General features: G+C 43.8%; 1 protein-coding gene across 6 annotated transcripts in view; it reads left to right on the forward strand.

Moving 5' to 3' along the window:
* Window positions 1–12,908, forward strand: part of card11 (caspase recruitment domain family, member 11) — a 250,123-nt gene that overhangs the window by 118,585 nt on the left and 118,630 nt on the right. For all 6 annotated transcript variants that reach the window (XM_068055824.1, XM_068055819.1, XM_068055821.1 and 3 more), the window contains one exon: window positions 7,143–7,322. In XM_068055824.1, the coding sequence (XP_067911925.1) occupies window positions 7,143–7,322 (180 nt within the window). The remainder of the gene's footprint in view (window positions 1–7,142; window positions 7,323–12,908) is intronic.

Consider the following 12,908-nt stretch of genomic DNA (forward strand, 5'->3'; position numbering starts at 1 on the left):
CCTCTTTCCATTCCTGTAGCTGCTGAAGCCACAGGAAAATGTGAACAGTTCAGCCATTCTGACCCCTGTTGGGGTCCCTTTAACGAGAAATTCTTCCTTTGACAGATTTGGCACATCATTCGACCCTCTCTGATTGGTCGGGAAACCCGGAAGTGGGATGCTAATGCTGTGGCTGAATTAAAGAGTCATGGCAAAGCCCGCTGACAGAACAAATGGGTTCCAAACTTGCCACTGGCCTCCCCACTGCGTGCAGAAGATAAGATAAAATTCTGCCTTGAATAACTATTTTCACGAAAGGTGCCATCACAGTAAGGTCCCACAAACAGCAGTGAGGTAAATAACCAGATTATCAATTTCAGTGGTGTTGCTCGAAGGACAAATGTTGGTCAGAACGCCAGGGACAATTCCCCTGCTCTTCTTCAAACATTCCTGTGGGATCTTTTCTATCCACCTGAGAGGGCAGATGGTCCACGGTTTAATGTCTCATCCAAAAGTGCCTCGGTACTGCACTGGGAGTGTTAGCAGAGATGATGTGCTCATATCCTGGAGAGGAGTTTGAATCCATCAACTTCTGTCTCAGAGATGAAGCGCTATCCACTCAGCCTAGATTGACAGCTTGGTTTCTAGTGGCATTCTCATGGCATTTTGTCACATTATCATTCGTCAGCCTCTGCCTAGCAGGAAATCCTGATTGTACATGCGTCATTCTGGGTGTGCATCTCGTGCAGATACTACACCCTTCTGAAGTTGTACGTGTGCTGCTATACAAATTCCAATTTTATGCAGTGGGTGAAATGGAACAGTGGAACTGTGGAAACATGCTGTCAAATACAATTCAGAGATAATTTGCTTTGCACTGTACCCAAACATATTCTTATACTCAGCCCCACTCAGTTGCATTTCACAAATGCAAGTTTTAAGATCCCAACTGCAGAGGAACAATTTGTTCGACTAAGTATTTGATTGACTGAGTCTGTACTTATAACCTTTCAATCCCATTTCCAGTCAGATATTCATCTGGTTTTGTTTTCAAAGACTTAATCAAGACTGTGCTAATTACTTTTGACAGGGCTCTCTTGTAAATATTTACTATTCTGTAAGAAAATAAAGATCTCTTCTAGTCTTTCGTTTTGCTCAAGGCGTGTTGATTTTGAGCTCATGCCCTCTAGTACTGCAGTCACAGTTTAAGCTAAATTACTTGCTTCTATTTTCATTATTCATCCTTGTCAGTATTTTCATCCCTCCAATAAAATCAGGCACAATTCTGTGAGCGTCTCTTCACAATTTAATGATCATCGCCATTCTTTTCAAATTAGGTACTCCAAGTTTCACACAATGTTCCAAATGAGGCTTTGCTAATAAGCTATGTAGGGTTAAAGTAATCTATTCGGTTTCATAATCAAGTACTTTCCAGTAGACTCTCTATGCTTGATTAGCCTCATTTATAACAGCTTCACATTGATTGGGTAATTTCTGTAAATGGTTGATAATCACACCTAAAGCCTCTTTTGCTTTACGCTTTTGTCATTGGACACTGATTCATTGCATCTTTCAGTGGCAGGTGGAAACTGCATGGAATATTTTGTTGTGTAACCCCTGATCTTATCATTTTAGTTTAATTTGTTGTTTGATTTTAAAAATTGGTTTGAGCAGGCCCAGCTTTCCAAGAAATCTTAGTTGGGAGTTGTGGTTTGATCATTTTCCCCGAGACTGGTAAATCTTATTTAGTCAGGCAGTTAGTTAGTTAGAGTTTCATGCACTTAGTGGCAACCCATTGCTAAAACAGCTGTCTGTCCAGAACAAGATATTTGACTCCAACTGGAGTATCTGTTGTTACGACCAGGTGAGAAGGGGTCTAGGGGTTCCCTCTCAGCCTTTGCCTAGTGTAACTGTAACAGGGTTTAATTTTAGAAACAGCTCCCTCTCAGTGAATCCTTGTTCACTGCTTTCCAATTGTAAGGCAAATAAATAAATTGGACAAGTTTTCTTAGATTTAAACAAGAAAGTTGGAAATTTATTCATCTTAAACTCTAATTCGGTTAACAACTATGAGACAACAACGTGACCACTCTAGCATAAATACACAATAAACACACACACAGATAGAGACAGGAAAAGTGGAAGGAATAAAGGGGAAATGTTTGAGGCAATATCTGGTAGTTATTTACGATCCTTTAAGTTCAATGTGGAATCTTTGGTTGCCGGTAAGTCTTGCTGTTCGTTGGGGCCCAGTGCACGCTTCAACTTGTTTCGATGTAGGAGTCTTTTCTCTCTTGAGGTTTACATGTCTTCAGTGGGTCTGAAGGCCTGTGAGAAAGTGAGAGAGAGCCCAGCAGGAGAGAGGCTTTCTTGTTCCAGCTTCAGTTGCAATCTGCCGTCTGACCAAAACTGTCCTGTGAGCACAATTCAAAACTCCAAGTTGGCCAGCAGGTTAATCATGTGACTAACTGGCTTAACCACTCCTGCGTTTGTGAATTTCAAAGCTCTCGGTGGTGGGGTGTAGTGCTGTCACCCACCCCGACAAGATGTGGATCACCGTTGTCCAGCCCAATCTCTGTTACTTGAATTAGTGAGCAATTTTTTTGTCTCTCCAAGCACTGTCTCTTAGTATGCAAATGTCTTCCAGCCAAGTGTCTGGAGGTCTCTTGTAAAGCAAGTAATTTCTTCGCTCTAGCAACAGTTTAAAAATTAATGTTCATATGACAAAATTAATATGCCTCATTCTTGGCAGGAGGGGGTCTTTGTGACACTGTCCTCTTGGCCTACATCCAGCAGATCACGATTTTCTTTAGCTGATGTTCACATTTGCAAGTCTGTAACAGACTCTTGTCTGGGTTATTTCCGTAACTAAAGGCATTTTCATATGGACAGCCCTACCAGAATGACCGGGGGCCTGGCCTTCTGTCTGGTTCCTACCTTTCAACCTATCCTGATTGTGTGACCCTAACAGGAGTAATACTTCCACCAGCATAGCTCTCAGAGTCATGGGAGCATGCAAGACTTCCCACCACATCAAGGTCTCTAGGAAAGATGAACCTGTGATCCCCATCTCAGTAGCAATTGACATAGAATAGCACAGTGTCTGTACATAACTGATAAACAACCCATATAATAATTGGTTTTATCTCCTGCTATCTTTCTGTTTTCATTTAATTTAGTTATTTTCATGACTTCTGTTTGTTTACAAAGTATAGTTTTGAGTGGCCTACCATTCCCTGACATTTTGATGGTGTACTCCCATTGGTGGCGATCCTCCTAAATTTTCCCTGTCGGGCTGGGCTTGGCCCAGTCTTAGAGCCCCACTAGCCCATCACAAAATGGAGCTCGTCTATTGTGTAAACATATCTCCTTTTTAAATGTGAATTAGCCAGTAAATATTCAGTTTAAAATTCACCTGCCACTTCTTAGCCCATCACATAGAGTCATTTGCAGTATAGATGGAGGCCCTTTGGCCCATCAAGTCCATGCTGATTCTCTGCAGAGCAATCCAGTCAGTTCCTGCTCGATTCCCATAGTCCTGCAAGTTTGTTTCCTTCAAGTGCCCATCCAATTTCCTTTTGAAGTAATTGATTGTCTCCACTTACACCACCCACTGGATTACCACTCACTGGATAAAAAAGTTCTTTCTTATATTCCCCCTGAATCTCTTGCCCAAAACCTTCAATCTGTGTCCCCGAGTTCTTGTACCATTAGTTAATGGGAACAGTTTTTTCTTGTCTGACTTATCTAAGCCTTTCATAATCTTGTACACCTCTATCAAATCTCCCCTCAATCTCCTTTGCTCCAGGGAGAACAATTTTTCCAAGCTAACATTGTAACTAAAATCCCCCATCCCTGGAACCATTCTAGTAAATCTCCTCTGCACCCTCTCAAGGACCCTCACATCCTTCCTAAAGTGTGGTGACCAGAACAGGATGCAGTACTCCAGCTGGGACCTACCCAGAGCTTTATAAAGGTTCAGCATAACTTCCCTGCTTTTGTACTCTATGCCTCTATTTATGAAGCCCAACGTCCCATATGCTTTGCTAACCACTCTCTCAGTATATGTCCTGCCTCCTTCAAAGATCGATACGCATACACCCCCAGGTCTCTCTGTTCCTGCACACTCTTTAGAACTGTGCCATTAAGTCTATATTGCCTCACCCTATCCCTTCTGCCAAAATGCATCACCCAACGTATCTCTGTATTAAATTCTATCTGCCACTTGTCTGCTCAGATCCCTAGGCCATGTAACTTTGTGTTACCAACAAAGTGTGTTCTTCTGTCATTTGTGAATAATATAAACAGCCAGGGACTGATATTAGTCTCCAATAATCATTAGCCTAGGCAATGGTTTATATCCAGGCAAGTGTCAATCCAGTGTTATTTTGCCATTTGACCCATGAAGATTGAACTTTCAAAGCCCTCATAGGTGGACCCTTATCAAATCTCATTTCAAGTTTGTTCATTTTTTTCTTTCCTACTCATTTGTGACAAGAAATTAGAAGATTTGTGTTTAAATGGACCTCAGAACATCCCAAAGCACATTACAACCAATGGAGTATTTTGAAGTGTTGTCACTATTGTAAAGTAGGAAATGCGGCAGCCAATTTGTGTGCAGCAAGATCCCACCAACACTAATGTGAAAATGTGAAGGGGGAAACTTATCCTTTGATGCAATTCCTTAAGAGCCCAAAACCTCCAGTATCTTGCACAAGTGATCATTCTTCACATGTAAACCTGGGCAGTGAATGTTGTCCTGCTATTCAGCAGGTGAGTTCAAGCACACTCTCAGCCAGAAGACACCTTCTAGGGTGCCACCATCACTGAATCCCCAATCATGAACATCCTGACTGGTCATTGATGAGCAGAAGCTGAACCGGACTAGCCACTTCAGGCAGAGAGGGTAGAGGCTGGGCACTCTGCAAAGGGTGGCTCCTCTCACCATGCCCTCTCCAATGCCTCTCCAACATCTGTAAAGCTCAACCCTGCGCAGTTACAACAATACTCAAGAGGCTTGACATCATCCAGGGCAAAACAGTGCCCTTGATTGGCAGCCCTGTCACTGAGCTCAATATGCACCCTTCCTCCAATAATGAACTCCAGAAGCTTACCAAACTTACTTCAATAGCATCTCCTTGTCTTGCAGTCTCTACCAAGGAGAAGGAAAAGAGCAACAATGTGATGGGCATGCCATCACCTGCATGTTTCCCTCCAAGTCACACACCTCTTGTCCTGAACATATATCACCATTCCTTCACCATTGCTGGTTCAGAATTCTGGAATTCCCTACCCATCAGCATTGTGGGAACACCATTACCACATAGAGTGTAGCAGTTTATGACAACCCACCACCACTTTCTCAGGGCAACTAATGATGAACAATAATTGCCCGCCTTGCCAGCATCACCCTCACCCCGAGAGAAAAATTGGAAAAAAAACAAGTTACTGAATAGTAATCCAAAGCAAGAACCCTGCCTGATTATTTCCCCACCCTTTGACCTGGAGGCACTGTATTGCAAATGTGTTTTGCCCACTGACATTCAGCCTCAGATGGCTTAACTCAGCAGTCAAGGAATAAAATCTGGGACCTTCCAGGTTTGTATGGCTCAGAGATGTATTTTTGTGTTGAGCTACTGGGGATATTGTGAGTAGTGGTGATCCGCCCAAGGGCAGATCCTCTACTCATTTCTCCACGCCTCACTGTTCTGCACTTTCCTCTTCATTTGCTCCTAAGAGCCTCCCGTTTTTTAACCTCCGTGAGAAATGAGCAACATGACCTAGGAAGAAGTACATGAGGTGTTTTCCCATTGCCTTCCTCATGTGTGCTTTAAAGGACGCACAATTCCTCTTCTCTAAGGATCCTCTGCCCATAAGCAGCCGCTGTCCCTCAAGGTTCTGGCTCTTCTGCCATCACCACTGAAAATTCACTGATTCCACTATTGGCCATGGCTCATAACCCTGAGAATGGGACCCTTACCTGGGCTTGGGGCAACTGGGTAAAGGGCAGGGATGACCACCACCTGAGGTCTCAAATGACCCTGCTACCCAAGTTGTGAATCACCCTTCTGAAAATCCAGAAAGGATTTCCAGATAAGCCTTGTGGGCTACTTCAGTCAGCTTCTCAACTAATTTGAATAGATTCATGACCAATCACCTCTAAATCCTCACTGACTATTCCTTTGCAGTCTCATTAGGGGAAAGATATCTGCTATTTGCCAGTTATAGTGTGTTTAAAGAAGACATAAACAATTTTGTTGTAAATAGCAAATGGACAAAATCTCGTCCCAACCCCCTCACCACTTCCCTCTACTCCCCGCTATTTAGAAATTGTTCCTGAGCACCTTTCGCATGATCAGTATTCGAATATAATTATCTGTCGTAGCCCAAGGTTGATGCACCCTTGCATGTGCCAATGTAGCAATGGTTTTGATGGCCAACTTTTCTGGTTCCTGCCCAAAATTCATCCAATGAGATAACAACTTGTCCAAATGTTAGCCAACAAAGCAGTGATAGGGTAGATCAAGAGGATCAATTTCCTCCAGTGGGGGAGTCCAGAGCAAGGGAGCATAACCTTAAAATTGGAGCTCGGCCTTTGAGGGGTGATGTCAGGAAGCACTTGTTCACACAAAGTTATCTGGAGCTGTCTCCATCAAAAATTTCTTGAGGCTGGGGGTCAATTGAAAATTTCAAAACTGAGATTGATGGAGTTTTGTTCGGCAAGGGTATTAAGGGCTACAGAACCATGGTGGGTGGATGGAGTTCAGATACAAATCAACTGTGATCTAATTGAATGGCAGAACAGGGTGAGAGGTTAAATGGTCTGCTCCTGTTGCTTCCTAAGTTTCTGTAATGTTGGTTGAAAATATTAATCATGCTGTTGTTAATTAATAAAAATCCTGCAAGCCTACCATAATTTATTTCAATATGTAGCTTTCCATTGGATGATTACTTGGACAGAAACAATGCCATCATTTAAATGGATACTGGATTAGCATTTGAACAGCGAGCTGTATAATAGAATGCAAGGCAGGGGGATTAGAGCAGACACCTCCTGATGCAATGGTCAAATGATCTGCTGTTGATTTCCATTGATTGATTTCCATTAAAAGCTTGCGAAGAATCATGGCATTTTTTCCATTCTTGTATCCACATTGATGTAGATCGATCAGCTGAAGCACAGATTAAACAAGGTTGAGGAAGAATGCAAATTGGAACGCAACCAATCTCTCAAACTGAAAAATGACATTGAGCAAAGACCAAGGAAGGAGCAGGTGCTGGAGTTAGAACGAGAAAACGAAATGTTAAAGACCAAAGTCCAGGAACTACAATCAATCATTCAGGTAACCATGGCCATCATTAACCCAAAATGTTGTTACAAATAAGGAATCAAAAAATGAACAAACAATTCCTCTTGCAGAAACAGGAGTTACACTTAGAGATGAAAATCTTCACTGTCATTTTAAGCCATGGGGCATCCATTCCTGCAGCAGTGTGGCAGCAATTAGATATTTGTTGGTGAGCTTGTTGGTGACTCCACTCCCCAGTGCTGTGATAACTGGATAACCTTCTGCTTAGAAAACAAAGCAGCCATTTGTATCCTACTTTGAGTGTCTGCCAGTTGTTCCATGAAATGCTTCCACCTGCTGCCAACTTGCTCTTGTCAGCATCTTGCAGAGTCTGTCATGTTTCACATATTGAAAGCACTCATTTCCATTCACAGGATGCTGTTCAGATTGTTTCAAACAATGTCAGGACCTCTACTAATTGCGGCTACAATGACAACAACATCAACTTAAATGATTTCCTGCTGCCTGCCCAAAACAGAACTATTGGTAGCATTGGCTACAAGCTTTTATGTACTGAGTAATGTGTTACATTAAAGAAAGAGCTACTTAGATTGAAGGGTGCATTTTACAGGGAACACATTTTTTAAAATTTCAGGTATCCTCTCAGCTCCCTTCATCACAACCCATCCTGGGCAAAGAGAAGGGGTAGGCAAGGGTTAGGCCCCTAAATGTTTGCCACTACAGCCATTATGTCAGCCACCAGATGGTGTAAGGGTGACCTGTGATGTCTCTCTTTATCCCTGCCCACCCTGCTCCACCACCCTTCAAAGTCTCTGCTCTTTGTTTCTCCACAATGGAACAGCTTTGATTACTAACTTGCTGGGCTGCATTTTATTCTCTTGTCTGAGGCAGGTTCAGTAGCGTTGGGGGACAGAGAATCTCTGTGGAGCTATCCTCCACAAAACCCAGCACCGTAACGCAGTATGCCAATTTTGTCAGAGGCGGGGAAGTACCGTGGCAGTACTGACGGCCCAATGCAATGGCATCGTAATGTAAATGCCTGGAATGCTCTTTTAAATAAATTTGAATCTAATTGACTGCGATTCATCGAATGTCCCACAATTTTGTGGATCATGTGCGGCAATCACGTGCCTTCAGTGTCGCAACCTGGAAAAACTGGTGACACTGAGGCCTCTTGTCTTGGTGCTGTGAAAGGGAAGGTAACCTAATCATAGTGGCATATGGGAAATGGGGGTTACAGCGGCCATTGCTGCTATACTGAGTGCCCAAAGGGGTTATGTGTGCCAGGAAAACTCTGCAAGGGGGTTTTGTGTGAATGGAGGGATCTCTCCCTCTCTCTCCCCCTCTGTCCTCCTCCCTCCTCCTCCCTCCCCCTTCATTCACACACAGAGAGGCTGCTTGCTGAGGTAGACATTCGATGATGCCTGCCAGAAGCACTCGCTAATATTGATTTATTTAAACCAAACAACTTATTCAACATTGAATGATCATCTAAACTAAACACTGAATGGTCTAACCTTGCACGACACGAATATAAAATGATGCTCACCAGGCAAACACCTCACTAATATGAATAGCTCACTGCCCCCCGCCCCACCCCAACATCAAACACTTCACTACGCACTGAATGATTTACACCATTCACATACCAAACTAACAGAATTATCCAAATTAGTCAAGCACCTCATTGAACGATTCACAGCAATCGCATCATTCATAGCCCACTAACAATGAATGATGAAAGGTCACACGGACCTGAAACATTAACTGTTTTTCTCTCCACAGATGCTGCCTGACCTACTGAGTATTTCCAACATTTTCCGTTTTAGTTTCAGATTTCCAGCATCCACAGTATTTTGCTTTTGTGTTTGAATGAATGATTCATGCCTATTAACACAGTTCATTAGCATTAAATGATCCACACCAGCAAAACATCACACAAATATTGAATGATCCACACCAGTCAGGCATCTCATTAACAATGAATGTGTGGTTGTCTGGCTTGAATCAGAATCAATATCAAGACAGATTTGCAATCAAAACAATATAAAGTCCTTTGTCTGCTATGGTTAACTACTCTGAGGTATCTTCTTGAAAATGATGAGCACTATAGAAATGCAAGTTGTTGTTCTTTGCATACTTACTCAGATTGGTTATTTTAAAGCATCCTTATACTGACTCCAAGAAAACAGCACTTCGGGCACACCTGTTCCTTCAGCCCCTGTCGGAGGACCAATGAAAAGAATTGAGTCCTGGGCTCCATCATAGTCATTTTCATATGAAATTTGGTTTGGTGGCAGAAGTACTCCTGCTTTCACTTGCTGGGATATTGGCAGAACTGGCAAAGCCACACTTTCCTAGTAAAGGGCAGTGGTGGTCCTTCCTGGTAATTGTATGCACAATGGCTTGGCAGGCAGTAAGAGCTGGTGGGCTGGAATGATGTGGATGCCAGATTGGATAAGGTCAACAGGTTCCTTTCCCTAAGGTTCAATAAATATAAGTTAGATTTTTACTACAATTCATCAGCCCACAAGTTACCATATTTATTTAATTCAATTTTACAATGGACTGTGGCAGAATTTGTATTTATGACTTCTGGGTTGCTCGATTATGAGTTACATGAGATGCATGAATTACAACAATTATTCATTCCTGTCTGGCGCAAAAATTAAACCGGAAAGGTGGCTCAACCGCGGCTTACAAAAGAAATTAGGGATAGTATTCGATCCAAAGAGGAGGCATATAAAATTGCCAGAAAAAACAGCAAGTCTGAGGATTGGGAGCAGTATAGAATTCAGCAAAGGAGGACAAAGCGGTTGATTAAACGGGGGAAAATAGAGTATGTGAGCAAACTTGTGGGGAACATAAAAACTGACTGTAAAAGCTTCTATGAAGAGAAAAAGATTAGTGAAGACAAATGTAGGTCCTTTACAGTCAGAAATGGGGGAAATTATAATGGGGAATAAAGAAATGGCAGAACTATTAAATACATACTTTGGTTCTGTCTTCACAAAGGAGGACACAAATAACCTCCCAGAAATGTTAGGGAACCAAGGGTCGAATGAGAGAGAGGAACTGAAGGAAATCAGTATTAGTTAAAAAAATTGTGCCAGGGAAATTAATCAGGTTGAAGGCTGACAAATCCCCAGGGCCTGATAATCTACATCCTAGAGTACTAAAGGAAGTGGCCCTGGAAATGATGGATGCATTGGTGGTCATCTTCCAAAATTCTATGGACTCTGGAGCAGTTCCTACAGATTGGAGGGTGTCAAATGTAACCCCACTATTTAAAAAAGGAGAGAGAGAAAACACAGGGAATTACAGACCAGTTAGCCTTACATCAGTATTGGGGAAAATGCTAGAGTCTATTATAAAGGATGTGATAGTAGAACAGCTGGAAAGCATAAACGGGATTGGACAAAGTCAGCACGGGTTTACGAAAGGGAAGTCATGCTTAACAAATCTACTGGAGTTTTTTGAGGATATAACTAGTAGAATAGATAAGGGAGAACCAGTGGATGTGGTGTATTTGGATTTTCAGAAGGCTTTTGATAAGGTCTCACAGAAGAGGTTAATGTGCAAAATTAAAGCATATGGGAATGGGGGTAATATACTGGCATGGATTGAGAATTGGTTGACAGACAGGGAACAGAGAGTAGGAATAAACGGGTCTTTTTCCGGGTGGGCAGGCATGACTAGTGGGGTACTGCAGGATCAGTGTTTGGATCCCAGCTATTCGCAATGGATATTAATGACTTGGTTGAGGGAACGAAATGTAACATTTCCAAGTTTGCAGATGACACAAAGCTGGGTGGGACTGTGAGCTGTGAGGAGGATGCAAAGAGGCTCCAATGTGATTTGGACAAGTTGGGTGAGTTGGCAAATGCATGGCAGATGCAGTATAACGTGGATAAATGTGAAGTCATCCACTTTGGTTGTAAAAACAGAAAGACAGATTATTATCTGAATGGTGCTAGATTGGGAAAGGGGGAGGTGCCGCGAGACCTGGGTGTCCTTGTACACCAGTCGCTGAAAGCAAGCATTCAGGCGCAGCAAGCAGTTAGGAAGTTGAAAGATATGTTGGCCTTCATTGCAAGAGGATTTGAGTACAGGAGCAACGATGTCTTACTGCAGTTATACAAGGCCTTGGTGAGACCACATCTGGAGTATTGTGTGCAGTTTTGGTCTCCTTATCTGAGGAAGGATGTTCTTGCTATGGTGGGAGTGCAAAGAAGATTTACTAGGCTGATTCCTGGGATGGCAGGATTGATGTATGAGGAGAGATTGGGTCGACTAGGCCTATATTCACGAGAGTTTAGAAGAGTGAGAGGGGATCTCATAGAAACCTATAAAATTCTAACAGGACTAGACCGGCTAGATGCAGGGAGGATGTTCCCGATGGCTGGGGAGTCCAGAAGCAGGGGTCACAATCTCAGGATATGGGGTATGCCATTTAGAACTGAGATGAGGAGAAATTTCTTCATTCAGAGGGTAGTGAACCTATGGAATTCTCTACCGCAGAATGCAGTGGAGGTCAAGTCATTAAATATATTCAAGAAGGCGATAGATATATTTCTTAATGCCAAAGGGATCAAGGGATATGGAGAGAAAGCAGGAACAGGGTACTGAATTAGATGATCAACCATGATCTTTTTTGAATGGCGGAGCAGGCCCGAAGGGCCGAATGGCCTACTCCTGCTATTTTCTATGTGTCTATGTTTCGAGATTACCACCAATAACTACTACACTACCAGAGTTCCATATCTGGGGTGCCAATTGTAGCTTTTCTGGATTCAGGATTCAATTTAATCCAACAAGGGTGACATGTCAGTGACGACAACAAATCACTATGTGTACAGAAATTCATACAGTTGTTACATGTTACATCTGGAGATGGCGGCTTCCAGGGCGGTGGACGCGTAAGGCTGGGAGAGGAATTCACCGCAGAGAGAGGGTGAACGGCTGGCAATCCGGGAAAGGAATGCTGATGAAGACCCTGCCAGTGGACCAAGCTTGGCCAACTGGACAGGAAGGCCACATGGCTGTGTTCGGGGAGCCCGTCCACGGCGGCGATCAGGAAGAAGAGCAGCCACATGGTTCCGGCATAGGCTCCCGCTCACTCGGCGACTCTGCGCTGTTTCCACATAAACTTTCCCCACAACTCCGGCTCAGCTCCCGGATCCCGATCCCAGTAGCAGTACAACATTGTAAAAGGGACAATGGTGGACGCTGATGAAATGTTTTATTACCTGCTCCCCCTCCCCGCTCCCAGCTCACCCCCCTCGCACCCCCTTCCCCCCACCCCCCCTCCCCCCCCACCTCCCTCGCACCCCCTTCCCAGCTTCCCCCTCGCACCATCTTCCCCTCGCACCCCCTTCCCCTGCACCACTCTCCCCTACCCCCTGCAGCCCCCTTCCCAGCTCCTCCCTGCACCCCCTCCACCACCCCTCCCCCCGCTCCCCCTTCCCCCCACCTCCTCCCACCGGCATCCACCTACCCCTGTGTAGGGGCCCTAACAACCCCACTGCCTTGTGGGTGTCTCGGGAGGAACCAAGGCTAAGGGAGTAAACCCTAACAAAAAATCCGGAGCGGAACCCCGAAGGCGGTCATGTGTCACCT

The sequence above is a fragment of the Heterodontus francisci genome, chromosome 24 (assembly GCF_036365525.1).
Source record: "Heterodontus francisci isolate sHetFra1 chromosome 24, sHetFra1.hap1, whole genome shotgun sequence".
Lineage (NCBI taxonomy): Eukaryota > Metazoa > Chordata > Chondrichthyes > Heterodontiformes > Heterodontidae > Heterodontus > Heterodontus francisci.